Below are 16936 nucleotides of genomic sequence, written 5' to 3'. Positions count from 1 at the left end.
CACTCCCTGGATGCCAATTCAGAACCTCTGCCCCAAATATTTCTCATGGCCCTTTTATAGCACCACCAGGAGGCTGATTTGTGCAAAACATATTTTTTGACAGTACTCCTACAGATTTAGTCCAAATCGCTACACAGTATCTCTAAAGTCATTAAACGAAACGGGTCTTTCAGATTTTTCTTATTCCATCCTGATTGGCTAAAAATGTCTTCCAAAGTTTGCAGGAGTGCTCTGTTTTGAACAAAATGCCTCAAATCATGAACACAGCATGCAATTTCCGTGAAATTTTGCACACACATTCCCATTAGGCCGAGGAAGAAATGCCTCATGGTGGCGCTATAACAGGCCGATTCATGTTTTTACCTATAACTGCACCAATCTGTGTAAAGCTTTGTATGCACACTCCCTAGAGGTCAACAAAAAACCATTGCCCTGCATTTTCCACATCTGCCTTTTATAGCGCCACCAGGAGGTCGACTTATGTAAAACACATTATTTTATACTACTCCTTCCAATCTTATCCAAATTTCACGCAAATCAGTACACATGATCTCTATAGTCATGTGATCAAGACGGATGTGTTTGATTTTTCATATTCTATCCTGATTGGCTAAGATTGACATCTAAAGTTTGCATTATTGGCTTGTTTTGAAAAAAAATCCGCAAATCATGAACGCACTGTCCGATTGCGGTCAAACTTTGCACGCTCATTCACACTATGTTGAGGAACAAATGCCACCCTTTTAACATTGGCCTGTTATAGCGCCATCAGCAGGTCTAATTTATCAAAACAAGTGTTTTTAACAAAATGCCTCAAATCATGAATGCAGTCAGGGTCCAATTGTTGTGCAAGGCCTAAGAACAAATGGCACCCTTTTCACATTGGCCTATTATAGCGACACCAGGAGGCCACAATAGCCTACCTGACCTGGCGGAGACCTGTGCTCCGAGGAGCACTTTTTCTAGTTCTATATGAATTAAAATGATTTCATTGGTTTCAGCTCTCATGTCAGCAGGGCCCGATCCTGAGTCGATGGGCCTATGGGCCTGAGACTGCCTCAGGGCCCCTCCAACCCCTCTAACACACAACTGCATCGGTGCCACAGTCAGAGCAGGCCTATGCATACTGTACATTGAATGTACACTCCACACAACTACCTGTCTATTCGCATTTGTAGGATACTGAAGCAATTCGTACTTTATATAATTAATAACTATTAATTGCTATCTAGTAGGCTAGATAGCACCTCTTACAGGATTGACAAAACACTGATATTTTGGAATGAGAATAAACAGAAAAAAATAAATAGACGCTTTGCTTTCAATCAAAATCACACACACACACACACACACTCAGTAGTAAGTTTACACTACCACTCAGTGGTGCGCATATACTGTGCAATCTATAGCTAACTTTTCACAAATGCCCTGTGTATGACCTCAGATTGTCTCTGCCTCTGTCCTTAACTTACTTATTTTGACATCAAGTTAATCCAAAGAATAATTGATCCATGCTTGCAGTAGAATGCATGACAATATAGGCTGTGGGCGGCTTGTTGACATTGCTATAATGTCATCTCAGTTCTTCAGTCAAACATCGCCCTCTTCTGGCTGTTCTGAAGCCATGACACTTAGCCATTTACAGTATCCACACACAATAACAGTCTTGGGATGTCTTATCACATCATTATTATCTAAGATATTTTTTATCAAACACATTTTTCAATGACTCAGCATTGTCAGAGTACTGTGCATTTGTAGTGGATGGTCAGATAGCTTGCTTGCACTCTTGAAAATGTAGTTAAGGACAAACAAATAAAGTTAGCAGTCCAATTACATGTTTTGAAGGGTAAATGGACTCTTGAAAACTTGTCTTTAGGGCTGAGGCAGTGGCTCCCATTAAAGCAAGATGTAATTGTATAGTCAGTTAGCTCAGCCCAATATCAGGGGCAGGGCAATACTTTCTTGGAAAGGCAATTATTTATCTTGTTAAAATATGAATGGTCCGGGGGCACGGTGGCACAGTCGGTAGTGCTGTCGCCTCACAGCTAGAAGGTCCTGGGTTCGATTCCCGCAGGGGACGCTGTGGGCGCTGGGGGTGTGTTCTCTCCTCCGCGTCATCAGTGCCCATACCCTAGGTGGGGTTGGCGAAAGGGCCTTTCTGTGTGGAGTTTGCATGTTCTCCCCGTGTCTCCTAGGGTAGGTACCCTCACAAAAACATGCAGTAATCCTGGTCACTATACTGCCTCCCCCTGGCCAGCCGGGGCGCCTGATGGAGGGGAAGGGAACTGGTTGGAATAACGTGTTCCTTCCACGCGCTACGTCCAACCAGGGAAACTCTCCCCTGTCAGGTGACAAGAAGGTCAGTTGGCTCTCATGCATTGAAGGAGGCATGAGCTCGGCCCTGGCCTCCCTAGGTTGGCAGAGGGAAGGTAGTGCCCAGGATTACATAGATAATTGGCACTGGGTGTAAAAAATAGGGTTACAAAATCGTGGGATAAAAATTAAAAAAAATAAAAATATGAATGGTCCATTTCCTTGTTGCAATGGACTTGGTTGCTTTGCTTTCTTAGGACAGGGTATATAGTATATAATAATTTTACTGCTTGGTTTGCACATTCATAGATTTGAAAAGCTGTTACTTCATTTCACAAGACACTGCTTGGTTATAGTTTTATTTGATCTCTTGTAAAATGATTGCCTTAAACTATTGTTAATCATTGCCTGAGGGTTGGAGAGAAATTACAATTTTGAATTTGCTATAGAAATACTAGAGTGAGACATTCCATCTCTATGCCATATACTGTATATAGTCCTAGAGTACTGTATCTTACCACACAGGCACCTGTTTTTTAGTTCTCTTTGAGACTTCATCCTCAGTGTAAACTTTCAAATGAAATGTGCAAAACAGCCATAGCTGAAGTGAGTGGTGGCACACGTCCTTGAGAAGACATCAAATTCCACTTTATAGAATATGGCACCAGATAAATACAGCAGTAAAACATCAGTTTGGCCAAGAAGAGGAAAGTTGCTATGCTCTTTGTTTCGTTCTGATGGAAATGAAAGTACAATCTTTCACGTGTGAATATATGATATACTAAAAATAGCAACCACCTTTTCTTCTTTGTTAGAGGCCTATTTTTTTCTTTCTTTGTGGAAATAGCAAGACTCAGCCATTCTGAGCCCTGTACCACGGCCTCAGTAGAGAGCAGTCTACGTATTTCAGGCCTCCATCATGTGAGCAAGCTCACCGACCCAGATTAGGAAACTTTGAACTCCTGAGGGATACTGAGCCGTACGCTGGGGAAAGAGACAGATTTTAAAGTGCATTGTATTCATTGGAAATGATGAGAGCAAATTGAAATGATAGCCTTTTCCTTTGTCTGATGTCCACAATATGTCCACAATATGTTTGTAGACCTATTAACTGGCATCGTATGCAGCATGCAATATAATTGCAGTATATCTAGCAGGATGGCATCAACTAAAGGTCATCAACTAAAGGTCAAGCAATCAACATTCTCCTTCCCCCTCATTCTCATGCAAACCCTTTTGACACAAAGGTGGCTCCTGTTTGCAAAAGAGGTTTTCACTGTTTTTTTTATCGCATTATAAGATTAGCCTCTTGGGCAATGGGCATGTGGAGGCATACGATTTAACACCCCGTTGCATGCAGTGCTAGAATGATGTTGACCATAAGCTCATCAAGAAATCCCACTGAGAGCTGTTCCAGTCTGAGAGTAATGCAACATAACACAGCGTTTAGAATGTTTAGAACAGGCACTGGAAAAGGCAAATACTGCATACAAACCAAAGCATTCAGAACTTACGGTGGAGATGTCTGGGATGAAGATGCTGCTGCATGTCAGAAACTCATATACATTGTTATTGCACTTCAAGCAGATGCATGTTGTATGTACCACCACCAAATTTGATTTGGTTCACTTTCCAGGGCCACACACCCTTACACAATTAGATTGTCACTTTTGGTAATAGCTGAAGGTGTGCAGTATCTAATTCTTTCACTGTGCATGTTCTGGCGTTGCAAACTGCTCAAGTGCCTCCCTGATTTGTATTTGCTGTATAATCTGTAGTGAGACTCCTAGGCTCATTGGAATGTGTTGGGTGTTACGGCTAAACTCTCACCCAGCCTCATTACATCACCAGCACAATAGTGAGAGGTTACCTGACGGTACTCGTCAACAACTGCAGTACCTGAGAAGCTCAATCTCTGGTCAATTAACCATCGGGTTTAGTGTCTTTGGAAGGAGGCAAGACCTGAAACCTTTATTTCAGGGAATTACAAATCTACCTGAAGGCAGGTGGCTCTTTTCCTAGCCAAGCCTTCGTCTGGTCTACATTGAACAAAGAGCCACGATGAATCAGACCAAAGCTGAACCTGAGCCTTTTGAATATAGCTATTATGACTACTCAGACTGGTACACAAACAACGCCGAACCGACAAAACCACCAAAAGAGTAAGTATGATGATACATGAGTGTGAATATCGGAACATTGGTGTAGAATTGTAATGTGATGAATGTGTATATGAATGTAGGTAAATACTTGAGATTGTCTGTTCTGTGGCCTGACAATGTAAAGTTATGTTCACATCTGTGAATGCTGGATCAGGATGGATGAAATTCTTCAGCTTTTACAACCATAGAGTACAGTTAAAGATTGTTCTTTAGAAAGTTTTGAATAATGTGCGAACATTTATGCTTCCGTTCATTGCACCACTGATAGAATTATGGGCAACACATTAGCTAATAAACTAGTTCTGAAAGTACAAATTACCTTTCATACTGAATTCAATATGAATATAATCAAAATTATATAATAATATAATCACATTTGTGATACTGCAACAAAACTATAACTATAAACACTTACACAAAGAACTTTACTAGCACCACAAGGTATATGACAAGGTACTGTATAGTATATTGACCTACAATGCAAGTGTTCAGTTTTGATTCAAGCCAATTTGTAACTCTATGATGACAATGATAAGGTTTCTGATGGAATTAAAGTCCTACAGTATACAGTATATAGTTTGTCGTATGATGAATAGTGTAAATAGCAAATCTACAAGCTCACAACATGTCACATCACAACGTGTTGTGAGCTTGTATATCTGCTATTTTCACTATTTTTGCAAATATTGAAGAAAGAAAGTAAAAAATTTGATATTCCCAAAATAGGGATGCCATATTGAAAGTGATTAAAGACGGTAAGACACCTATACTTACAGTTAGTCATTGACAAGGTTTTTTAACCACCACGACTTGGTGGGTCTTGTTTAGTGTTGAAGGTTATGTCTTTGCAGCTTCTATTCTGTTACCATTTCAGAGTGATTCTACCATGTGACCCCACAGCAGATGACACACTCTTCAATATATGCATCCTGTCAATATCTGTAAGTATAAAGAGGGAGGTGAAAAGCCTTAAGAACCATACGTGAACATTAGCGCCTTAATGTGGATTAGTGTGCCATGGAAACACAGCAAGCACTTTAGCCTAATCTCAATGCAACATTTCAGCAAATTAATAGGCTACATTTTAAAGATGTTGAGCATAGTTCTTGGGGCCATGGTTTCTGTTTTATTGTTCAGTTGTTATTGTTGTTCATTCTATTCAATCTTGGTGAATCAGTTGGCTACAATGACCTCAGACAGAAATTGAATTTAAGATTACCAACATCAGTTTGCCCTTCTCCAATTACATTGAATGGATGTTCTACTTTGGTCATGGAACTCTATGTTCATGGAAAAATAATAGTCCAATTAACATTTCTAGGTCAATGTTTAAGGGTTGTACTTCTGGAAATTAAGTTGCTTTTGTGAGCCTCATTTAATGGGGGCACACAGTGACTTAAAGTTTTTACTGTTGTGCACATGAAGACAGCAAACCTCCCACTGCTTCTATCAGGAAGGGACCACACAGTCCAATGAAGATGGACAGGACTCAATGCTTCATTTCTTTTATTTTGCATATACTGTTGTGTGAAAGTAAAGCCTAATTTACACTTCTTTGTAAGAGTGCATTGCTTGCCGAAAACACATATTAAATGTTCTGGTTTGGACATCTGTCATTTTTTTGTTTTGACAAACAAAGTACTAGGCTATACATTTTTAGCCTTGGTTTTCTTTGGCCTTAAAAACAGAGGTATGAGGTGGTCCATGTTTTTAAACATGTACTGTATGTTTCCCCTAGTTTGTTGTCATGCTAATCCTGGCAGCCCTCACAAGGAAAAACAAACTATGCCAGGGGTTCACCAGAGGATCTGCTAGTATTTTTTGGTGAGTACCAAGTCATAAATCAAATCAGACATGATTAAATGCCATAGGATTTTACATTGTCTCATTGGTGAACGATCTTCATATCCACAGTCCAGTCAACTTCCTAGACCAGACCCAGAACAAAGCCATAGCAATGGCCGTCTTTGGGCTGATCTATAGCAAGCTGGCAGTGTTAGTGCTTTCTCCCGACCCACTCCCTTTCTCCAAAGACACTCCGGCAGAAATCAAAGGTGAAGACCTCTGTGGTTTGGTCTTTTTTCTATAGAACCACCTCTTGCAAATACCTACTGTATTTCTTGGTTTAGCTTTGACCCAAAAATAGGAAGTTGCCCAAACAGAAATATAATATATCTCACATTCTGTTTTTCAGAGTACATGAAGGTTATTGCCATCTTCTACTATCCAGTTCTATATTACCCATTAATACTCTGTGGTACACTGCAAAACAACGCAGGCTATGCGTTTGGTGGGCTGCTTTCATTGAGTCACTTTGGAGTCTTACTCTGGCAGAAGTTTGACTGTCCCAAAACCCCTGAGGTAAGATATCTAAGAGAGGCACATAAGTTCACCTTATATTCATGGTGGTTAGGACTGTTATATAATTATTTAGCACAGTTGAAATTGTCCCATTTCTTCTCCACAGTTCTACAAGTATTATGCCCTGCTTGCAAGTCTCCCACAATTGGCTTGCCTGGCATTTCTCTGTGTGCAGTTTCCTTTGCTATTTGTCAAAGGACCAAAATGTGAAGAGGTGAGAAAAGTCTGATTATGCTTCATCTTGGACGTGGACAACAATGTTGTATCATTTCAAAATGCCACTTTATCTAATTTAACCACATGAACTCTAGCGTCCCTATTCTGTTCATAACAGCCAAACATTCTGGCAAAATTATTCAAAGAGATTTTGTATAGAGGGAAAAAAGAGGGGACCAAGTATAAACCAAGGATGCAGCTTCCTGTTCTGAAATTGAGTCTATATAGGAAGTGAGTTCAAGTGACAGTTCATATGAATGGCCTGTAGTTTTGCTGTTTTACCTCTGCTGGTGTCAGAAAGAATTTTCTCTCAAGTGGTTGGTAGTGGATATAGAAAGATGGTGGATTTTAAATTCCTGAACAATCGGCTTCATTCTACGGTCTGTAGAAACCAATGGCCTCGCTTTGTCCATCTCTTTTATACAGTCCATGGTATAAGCCCCTGGGGTTTATACTTAAGTGGTTAAGTAGAACATAAAAATTAAATCTGCATACTGTTGTTAGCCTCCCACTGATTATTACAGATCATTGTGCAGTCTGACTGTTTACCAGAGTGGCTCTAAATGCTCTACAGTACATCTAACACATTTGAAAATAAAAAGAGAGAGATTAAAACGTGATTCCTTGTTTCCTCGTCTCTGTGCACAGGTCTCAGGAGCTACAGAAAAGGATTATTGACAATATACAACATGAAATTATATTATGGTCAAGTACAGTAGAAGACAGCCAGCACTCAATAAATGTCCTTTTCACATTTTATTTGCCTCACCCAGACAGAGCAACGGATACGTTTGAACCTTAACGGCCTTCCTCAGCATACAGTAGGGCACTGAGGAAGGCCGTTAAGGTTGAAAAAAAAAAGAATATGAAAAGGACATGTATTGAGTGCTGGCTGTCTTCTTCTTCTCATTATATTGTTGGGCCGTGCACTTTGAGACTTTAATTCAATTGGGAGTGTTACGGGCTGCGGGCATACTCTGTTTTTCCAAGTACAGTAGCTATACAGCAAGGATTTGGATGGGGAGAGAAAATGCGATGGCGAAGCAATGCTCTCACCCTTAACAACCACTGTCAAGTTGCCCTTGGCACTTGGGGCCCTATCTTGCCATACCCCTTATGCCTAAACTTTTTGGGCATTTTTTACTATATTGAAAAACATTTAAAAATAGTGAAAATAGACAATCTACAAGCTCACAACGTGTCGATGTAGATTGGCTATTTGAACTATTTTTAAATGTTTTTCAAAATAGTAAAAATGCCAAAAACGTTTAGGCATAAGGGGTAAGATCTATCCCAAATCTGCTCTAGTGGGGCTGCTCAGTGACAAGTAGTATAGGGCTGTACTACTGTGCAGCTGTGAATGTCTGAAGCGTATGAGTACGAAGCAGAAAGAGTTGACTTACAATAAGAACTATTGTGTGTTTTGCTCCAAGGACCTTGACAGCAGCTACTACACGGCCTATGTGAAATCCCTTCTAAAGAAAAAGTCATCAACCCCCAGGTGAACATATAAAAGATACATTTACTCTCATTACAGTACTGTATGTTGTGTTGATTTTCTTCATATGAATACAAAATATATTGTATAAACCTATGAAATCAGTCATGCCCTTCTTGAGATATATTTGGACCAGTAATAGTGAATACATTATTTACACTTAAATTAAATGTGAAATGCACTGCTGGATTACTTTAAATATAATTTTCCTGTGTTTATTCAGCTCTACAAGCGCAGACAAAGCCACACTGTCTCAAAGAGTAGCTGACACAGTAAAGAGTTACATTTACACTCCAGAGAAAGGTGAGTCTTTCCAAACAAATATTTGTTTAGTTGTTGATTTTTGTAACAGTGCAATAGATGTAATAACTGTAACTATCTGAGTTTTCATAGTTAGTAATAATGCCATTTCTCTTCTAGTATTCTGTTTTCCCCTCAAGTTGTCCATCTCAGCATTTGTTGCATTTGTGGCAATCTATCATGTAAGTTACCCAAGAATAGAATACACTCTATGCACCTAGAACACTATATTACCCATTAATAGTCTTATCTTATCTTATCTTATCTTACAGTATCTTATCTTATATATATATATTCTTTTGCAAGAGGAAGCATGTGTGAATTAAAAGAACATGACCTCCTACAGCTCTGTAAATGTACAACTTGTCACTTTTCAGATGGCATTGTTGCTGGTCATTCAGGTTATTCCTACTCTCCATATTGTCCGTGCTGGCATTGATGAAAACATTGCCTTCCTGCTGCTTGGGTTTCAAATCGTCCTAGATGACGACAGAATGGAGGTTGTCAAAATTGTGACTTTCTATACTTGGTTGTTGGAAGGTGGGTAATTGTTTGCATTCATTGTAAATGGATGACATGTCAACTGAACCAAATGTATATTCCTTTTAATTTCCCCACATGGACCAATAGGTAGTACTAAGATGTTATGTGAATATGGACCCTAGATCTTGTATTTCATGCAGATCTGTTTTATCCCTTCATACCATGTTATTGTCGTTGACAGTGTGCTACCTGTGTGCGATGACATTGTCGTGTATCGTCAGTCTGGTAATGCTCATGCGATCAATGGTGCTTCATAGGTTAGTAGCTACTTTGATTCCTCATGCATATTATTCAGAATATGTGTCTACCATCCATTTAAATGACTCATCAATATGATATTGTATGCCTAACATCTCTCAGATGCAGTTCATTTTCATTCATATATTTAAGTCATCATGGCCATTTTTAGCAGTAGACTTTTTTTTTTTTTTTTCAGAAATAATGCAGGTCTATCTAAGCTAAGCAAATTTGTTTTCTTTGTGGTTCTAATACCAACATTGATTTGTGTTGTAATCTATGTGATATGACATGGCCGAATTAACCTGCTGTATATTATTACATATTTGAATAAAGTCTAGGACTTTTGACTATCACAACTTGGCAGTGAGCATAGACTGTAACATTTTTACATCTCCCCATTATCAAACTGTGACGATTGTATTGGAATCCTCAGTGTTATTTTAGTCGATTGCACATGTAACACAATCATTTTGATTACATGTGTACACTCTCAGATGATTTTCCTGTCTATGCACATTGCACAGCCCTTTGTTAGACTCTAGTCTAGACCGTCTCTAGAGCCATCATGTACTGTATCACATCAATGATCACTGGATCCTCCACTTCCTCCATTTCAGATCAAACCTAAAAGGACTTTATAAGGGAGAAATTTACAGCATTTATAACAGCCAGAAGACAATCCGCCCATCCAACCCTGGCATTGTTTGCTGGATGGGCTTGACAGGGTACCAGGCTTCAATCATCTGCATAGGTAAAATCAACCTAAGATCACATACTTCATCCAAACAATATATTGGTAACACTTACCTTGAAGGGGGCAAATTCATACACGTAATTAACCCTTAATTAAAGATGAATTAAAGATGAAATAATTCATCATGAATTTATCAAAAAAAATCATCATTAATTCATTAAAGATGAATTAAAGATGAAATAATTCATCATGAATTTATTTACTTAGTTAAGGATGGTATTCCACAGCTCCACTTTTATGCCAAGGATGAGCGCTCATAGGCGGGTAGGAGTAGCGAGGAGGGTCGGTCTCTGGTGGTCCTTCAGAGACTGACTCTCCTCGCTAGTCCGCCTATGAGCACACATCCTGGGTATAGAAGTGGAACTATGGAATAACGTTCTTAACTAATGATATATCACACTTGGCTAAGTTCACCATTAGTTCATGGTGAGGATTAAGCGTTAATTACGTGAATGAATTTCCCCCCTCAAGTAAACTTGGGCAACAGTGTGACAGGCATGCACAAGCTTATGTAATGAGACACGCATCCTCTGGACTAAGTAGATCACAAAGCACGCCAACACGTTTCCCCCCCAAAAACTCACAGTGCAATTTCACATGTTTTATAGAGCATAAAAATATCTATCGACAGTTCAGTTATTGATCAGTGTGCAGTGCGCTGACTATACATTATTCTAATTGATGGCTTTACTTTTAGATTAAGGATGGATTGTTTTGTATTCTCTTAACAGCAATGGTAATCCAGACTCTCGTGTTCTTCATCTGCTTCGTGTTTTTGGTTTTCTTGATCATTATCCCCATCTTCTATGGCCGGAACCTCATTGTCTTCCAAATGGCTGCACAGGCATGGTGAGCTAACACCCCCCCCCCCCCAGAATATGGATGCAAATGGTTAAATGTCACTTTGTTTTCTGTTAATTGCCTTCCATACAGTGAAATCCTGAGTGTAAGTTTAAAGCTACACTAACGCTCACACACCAATGAAGCAACAATAGGCCTAGTAGTATTAGAAAATAACAAAATAACTGTGTGTGTGTGTGTGTGTGTGTGTGTGTGTGTGTGTGTGTGTGTGTGTGTGTGTGTGTGTGTGTGTGTGTGTGTGTGTGTGTGTGTGTGTGTGTGTGTGTGTGTGTGTGTGTGTGTGTGTGTGTGTGTGTGTGTGTGTGTGTGACCAGGCCAGTCTGGGTCACGTTGGTACTGGCTACGGCTCTTCAACATGTGGTCACTAAGTTTGCATTTATCAAAAAGGACGCTGGCACCACAGATCTGGACAACAGGTATTTGCTTTATTACTTCTTGCGATATTATAGGTATTTTCTGGACTGAAAATTAAATGAAAACTCCAGATTTTACTATCAACTTGAATGTCCTCAACACTAACTCAACTAAATACATTTCAACTGATTGTAAACTCTGTTCACAGAGGCAGTCTGTTCCTGTTCACCTATCTGCTCTACCTGATCAACATTGTGGTGGGGCTGGTTGTTGCCATATGGAGAATGGTGATAACGGCTCTGTACAACATCCTCCATCTTGGACGTATTGACATCAGCTTGCTGCACCGTACCTCTGAAACATACGACCCAGGTACCTACAGTACACCAGTGATTCTCAACCTTTTTCTTTTCAATGACCCCTAGTTTGGAGGGGTTGATTGATAGATTGATTGATTGATAGATTGATTGATTGATTGATTGATTGATTGATTGATTGATTGATTGATTGATTGATTGATTGATTGATTGATTGATTGATTGATTGATTGATTGATGTTTTTATTGACAAAAACATACTACTGCATATATTTGTACATATCTGTCAAAAGGACGAAACACACAAAGGCTTGAAAGCTTATTTCCATTGTGGTCCTTTGAGTGCAAAACGCATCGCTGCTCAGTGCGTCCTCCGCAGACCCGCAGACAGACAGTTACAGATATTTGTGATTTTTTTTCTCTGAAAACTTTTGTCAGACTAGATTGCCACTGCACACCTCCAGGGTCATATGAGGCACACACGCCAGGTTTGAGGCTCCCAAATTACGGCACCTAAATTATGCCGAGGATAGTCAGACAGACAGACAGACAGACAGACAGACAGACAGACAGACAGACAGACAGACAGACAGACAGACAGACAGACAGACAGACAGACAGACAGACAGACAGACAGACAGACAGACAGACAGACAGACAGACAGACAGACAGACAGACAGACAGACAGACAGAGATTGTGTGAGTTATACATAGAGATAGATCATAGTCATAGATAACTGGTGTCACAGGCTGGCCGCATGAAGTCCGTGATCAACTTTGGAGCCATGGCGTTCCCTTGTGGATCCCTAGATCCACCTGATTCTAACTTTTCTTTGTTTTTTTTTTATCACAGATTATATAAAAATAGAGTCCCCACACTGTTACTGTTTAGTTCTCACTGCTCACATCGCAGATCAACGTTTAGATCCCCAAAGGATCTTCTTCAGAGTGCAGACTGCAGTGCAAACTCTATTTTTATGTTTACGCTGATCTTCTGTTTGTCCTGCAGCTGTTCACCAGAGTCCATGTGCATGCTCTACGTTCCTTAATTAATGGTTGATACTATCCTCTTGGTGTAAACAGAATGCTAAGTTGAAATCCCTGCCCATTCAACGGGAACGTTTTTGGTTGCCAGAATGAATAACACGGAACAGAAACTCTTGTTGTGGTCACTGGTGGTGAGCAGACAGTCCTCGCTGTCTCTCTCTCTCTCTCTCTCTGTCTGTCTTTCTCTCTGTCTCTTTCTCACTGTGTCTGTCTTTATCTCTCTCTGTTGAATACCCTAACTCTGATAGAATAGAAATGCCTTCAAATAACTACCAATGCTTATCCATATCAAAACATATACACAGCCTTCTGTAAACCCATATGACATCAGTCTGTTCTTCAGACTATAGCGTTATAATGTGTGTGTGCCCGCACAGCGTATCATTACTACACCAACTACCTGAAGGTTGAGGTCAGCCAGTCGCACCCGGTGATGAAGGCCTTCTGTGGACTGCTGCTGGACCTCATGGTCCAGGGTGGTGGAGCTGTACAGAAAATACGGGATGCAGAGGAAGGTAGGTCAAGTTCACGCACGCACGCACGCACACACACACGCGCACACGCACACGCACACGCACACGCACACGCACACGCACACGCACACGCACGCACGCACGCACACACACACACACACACACACACACACACACACACACACACAGTTGTCTGTCACCTTTAAAGAGACACTGAGGCTGTGACGTGTTGTGAGCTAAGTATGAATCAAGTTTGCAGACAGATGCTCTTTTTGGTGTTTTTTTAAGGAGGGTAGGGAGTAGCACTTTTTGATGGCTGGTGGTAGGGCATTCCACATTGTTGGTGGTATTATAGTAGAATTAATTAATCCCCAAGTTTGTGCCGAATCTGGGGGGAATCAGATCAGTGGACCTCCCCCTCGTGTTGTGCCCGTGGGCGTTTTTCACTCTTTTGAAGTAGTTTGACAGGTACATGGGCACTGGTCCCTTGAGTATCTTGAAGACCATGCAGGCCCATTGCAAGTTGCTGTACTCTGTCCTCTACCCTGAGCCATCCCACCCCAGCATAATGAGCAGGGGTTATGTGAGTCCTAGGTGTGAGGTCTAGTAGTCGTCTGATTAGTTTGTTTTGAGAGGTCTGTAGTTTAGATTTTAATGATTTTGAGGTGCTATAGAGTACCATGAGGTGCATGGAACCTCCTCAGCCTTGAACCAGCTTGATATAAAAACATGTGTTCACACAGGACAGATGTGCACACAAAGATCCATGTGCACACAGTTTTATAAATTCTTTACACAATACTAAACATTTTCAATGACCCTTGACCCCACCTGTATCAGTGTGTGAGGACGAATGTGCTTCAAAAAGCAAATCTTTGGCAAAAATATCAATTCAAAGTAAGATTCCAAAAGGTAATTGCACAAATGAGGGATAACTGATAGACAAATCCCAGACTTTGCACAAAATGGATTAGAATTAATTAAAGAGCAAGTCACCATCAGCGTTTCACAAAATGTACGCACCATTACTTATTTATATTACAGTAAGTGCAGTAAGTGCAGTGTTAAATTATCCATTTGTAACTCACAGAGTTTGCAATGTTATATATGCACTCTCAGAGTTAAAACTAGAAAATGTGCTCCTCGGAGCACAAGTCTCCGCCAGCAGACCCGTGCTATTTTAATCAAATGAAATCACTTACCCTATCTTTAACCATAGTTCTCTAGGAATGTTCTAATTTTTACGTAAAATAGAACATGTTACTATATCATAGCAATTGTATCATCATAACAATATCTATCGTTCCTGTATACTTTCCAGGTTTTAACTCTGCCACTGATTCTCTGTAGAGCATTCGTTCACAGGAGACACAGACATAATTGGGTCCACTTTCTGACATCTTCTTTAAGAATGCAGCAGCAGCTTTATCAACTTCTAGTTCTTGTGATCTGTACCGTCTCTTCTTACTGGTGTTATGTGCTTGTTGATGTTGTTTTTCATTACTTGAATACTTTGACCAGTTCCTTTTTTTCCTTTCGATGTTCTCTACAGACTCTTGTACTTTTTCTTCCAGAGATTGTAGCAATCTTTGCTGTGTCATGTTGTCAGCATTTATGGCTAGTCTTCGTTTTTTGTAATTTAGGGATTCTTTGTCTCTGATTAATTTCATTCTTTCTCTCTGTTTCTTAGCTTTGGCCTTCTGCGCCTTTGCGTCTTCATCAGGTTTCAGATGCTCATTTCCTGCTTCTTTAGTTTGCATAATGGGAGTTAGTTTCATTGTGTGATCTCAGCCTCTCCTATCTAAGTTATTTATATAGTTATATCACATATTGTGATGTCACGTAAAACTGACCAATGTTAGGTGTTCTCAGAGGAACACACACACGCACGGACGGGTGATTTGTACTAGAAGGTACTGTTCCAATCAAGACTGATTGATCCTGTCTTACCTCACTTAAAAAAACATAAATGGCTTTTTGAAGTGACACACCTATTTATAGTGTTTTATTTCACCATACGTCCCTCTAGCCAATCAAAGGCATTGGTGTCAACATATTGACACGTGTCACGTGGAGCTTGACCAATGTTAGCTTGGCTAGGGGCCATGCTAACACACGGCGGGACGAAGCGAAAACATACTCTCCACCTACGGCGGAGACAATTAGCAGTTGCTGTTATTAAGTATTAAGCATTTGCTTGATTACCTAGAAGTGTCAGTCAGAAATGTTGTGATCGATCAAAATCCAAACAGCAAATTGTGACATTACACTGACTGCTGACCAGTGGTGTAAAGTAACTAAGTACATTTACTCAAATACTGTACTTAAGTACAATGTTGAGGTACTTTTACTTTACAGGAGTACTTCCAAAAGTACTTTTACTTCTCCTCAACTACATATCAGAGGCAAATATTGTACTTTTACTCCACTACAATTATTTGAAAACTATAGGTTACTTACGTAACCCCGGTTTTATAAATTGCGAACGAGCTGTTCACATATGGGATCAGCGCCCTCTGGCGATGATATTACAGAAGCTTCACATTAACTCCCTCGGGCCAATTTCTATTGGCCCGGTGGGCCGTCAGTCGCTTTCCGGAAATCCCTACCCCCCGAGGGTACAAAGGACTCGGAAAGCGGAAGTTACGTTCTCTTTCACACCAGCTTCCTTCTGCCGAGCAAAAAGAAGGGCGTTTTTGTGAACAGCTCGTTCGCAATTTATAAAACCGGGGTTACGTAAGTAACCTATAGTTTTATTACATCGCTCTCTCACTGTTCACATATGGGAGACATAAACCCCCTGAATGTAACCTCAAATCAAGATACCCACAACCTGTACCAGGGCCCCGCCCCCCCAGGGGACGGGGCCCACGGCACCCAGGCGCCAACAGACCCACCGGGTCTGAGGCAGAGATCAAGACATTTTAGTGGGGCCCTGACAGACCGTAGTCTGCCTCATAAACTAAAAACCAGGCACAGCCTGTCTAGTTAGTGGAGGGCCCTGACAGACCGAAGTCCGCCTTATTAATCTAAGGCCCAAAGGTCGGCCTATCAAACACTAAGGCGAGGGGGCATGAACAGATCCTACGTCCGTTCTAAGCACCTAACCACCCTCAGGTGGAAGCCACGCCCAGGACTGCGTGCGCCATAGAAGACGACGCCACGTCCAGGCTGTAAAAAACAGCGAAAGTCGATGGAGACCACCAACTCGCCGCTGTGCAGATGTCCTGAATAGACACCCCTTTGAGGAGGGCCCAGGACGTCGATACACTTCTAGTAGAGTGCGCCCTCAGGCCCTCAGGCACTGGGGCTCCCTTACTAACATACGCCAGGCGAATAGCCTCCACAATCCAACGGGAAAGCGTGGACTTAGTCACCGCCAGTCCCCCAGGCCCAGGGCCCAGGGAGACGAAAAGCTGGCTGGGACGGTTCAGGGCCGCAGTCCTCTGGACATACAGCCGCAGGGCTCTTACTGGACAAAGACAGTGTAGCC

The 16936-nt window shown here is 41.0% G+C and overlaps 2 protein-coding genes across 3 annotated transcripts in view; both read left to right on the top strand.

The window, feature by feature from the left end:
* Positions 1 to 16936, top strand: part of LOC308091305 (C-myc promoter-binding protein-like) — a 296959-nt gene that overhangs the window by 154679 nt on the left and 125344 nt on the right. The window lies entirely within an intron of this gene.
* Positions 4378 to 16936, top strand: part of LOC308087761 (receptor for retinol uptake stra6-like) — a gene marked incomplete at both ends in the record, with an annotated part of 34819 nt that continues 22260 nt past the window's right edge. The window contains 16 exons of the mRNA XM_080431913.1: positions 4378 to 4478; positions 5353 to 5419; positions 6217 to 6302; positions 6393 to 6532; positions 6673 to 6839; positions 6946 to 7053; positions 8489 to 8556; positions 8777 to 8856; positions 8974 to 9035; positions 9231 to 9393; positions 9578 to 9653; positions 10254 to 10387; positions 11122 to 11239; positions 11566 to 11667; positions 11814 to 11977; positions 13348 to 13485. Coding sequence (XP_080288039.1) covers positions 4378 to 4478; positions 5353 to 5419; positions 6217 to 6302; positions 6393 to 6532; positions 6673 to 6839; positions 6946 to 7053; positions 8489 to 8556; positions 8777 to 8856; positions 8974 to 9035; positions 9231 to 9393; positions 9578 to 9653; positions 10254 to 10387; positions 11122 to 11239; positions 11566 to 11667; positions 11814 to 11977; positions 13348 to 13485 — 1774 coding nt within the window. The remainder of the gene's footprint in view (positions 4479 to 5352; positions 5420 to 6216; positions 6303 to 6392; positions 6533 to 6672; positions 6840 to 6945; positions 7054 to 8488; positions 8557 to 8776; positions 8857 to 8973; positions 9036 to 9230; positions 9394 to 9577; positions 9654 to 10253; positions 10388 to 11121; positions 11240 to 11565; positions 11668 to 11813; positions 11978 to 13347; positions 13486 to 16936) is intronic.

Source organism: Gymnoscopelus braueri, assembly GCF_963280865.1.
Source record: "Gymnoscopelus braueri genome assembly, chromosome: 1".
NCBI lineage: Eukaryota > Metazoa > Chordata > Actinopteri > Myctophiformes > Myctophidae > Gymnoscopelus > Gymnoscopelus braueri.
Note: the sequence above shows the minus strand (reverse complement) of the source record. Positions and strands in the feature narration are given on the sequence as shown.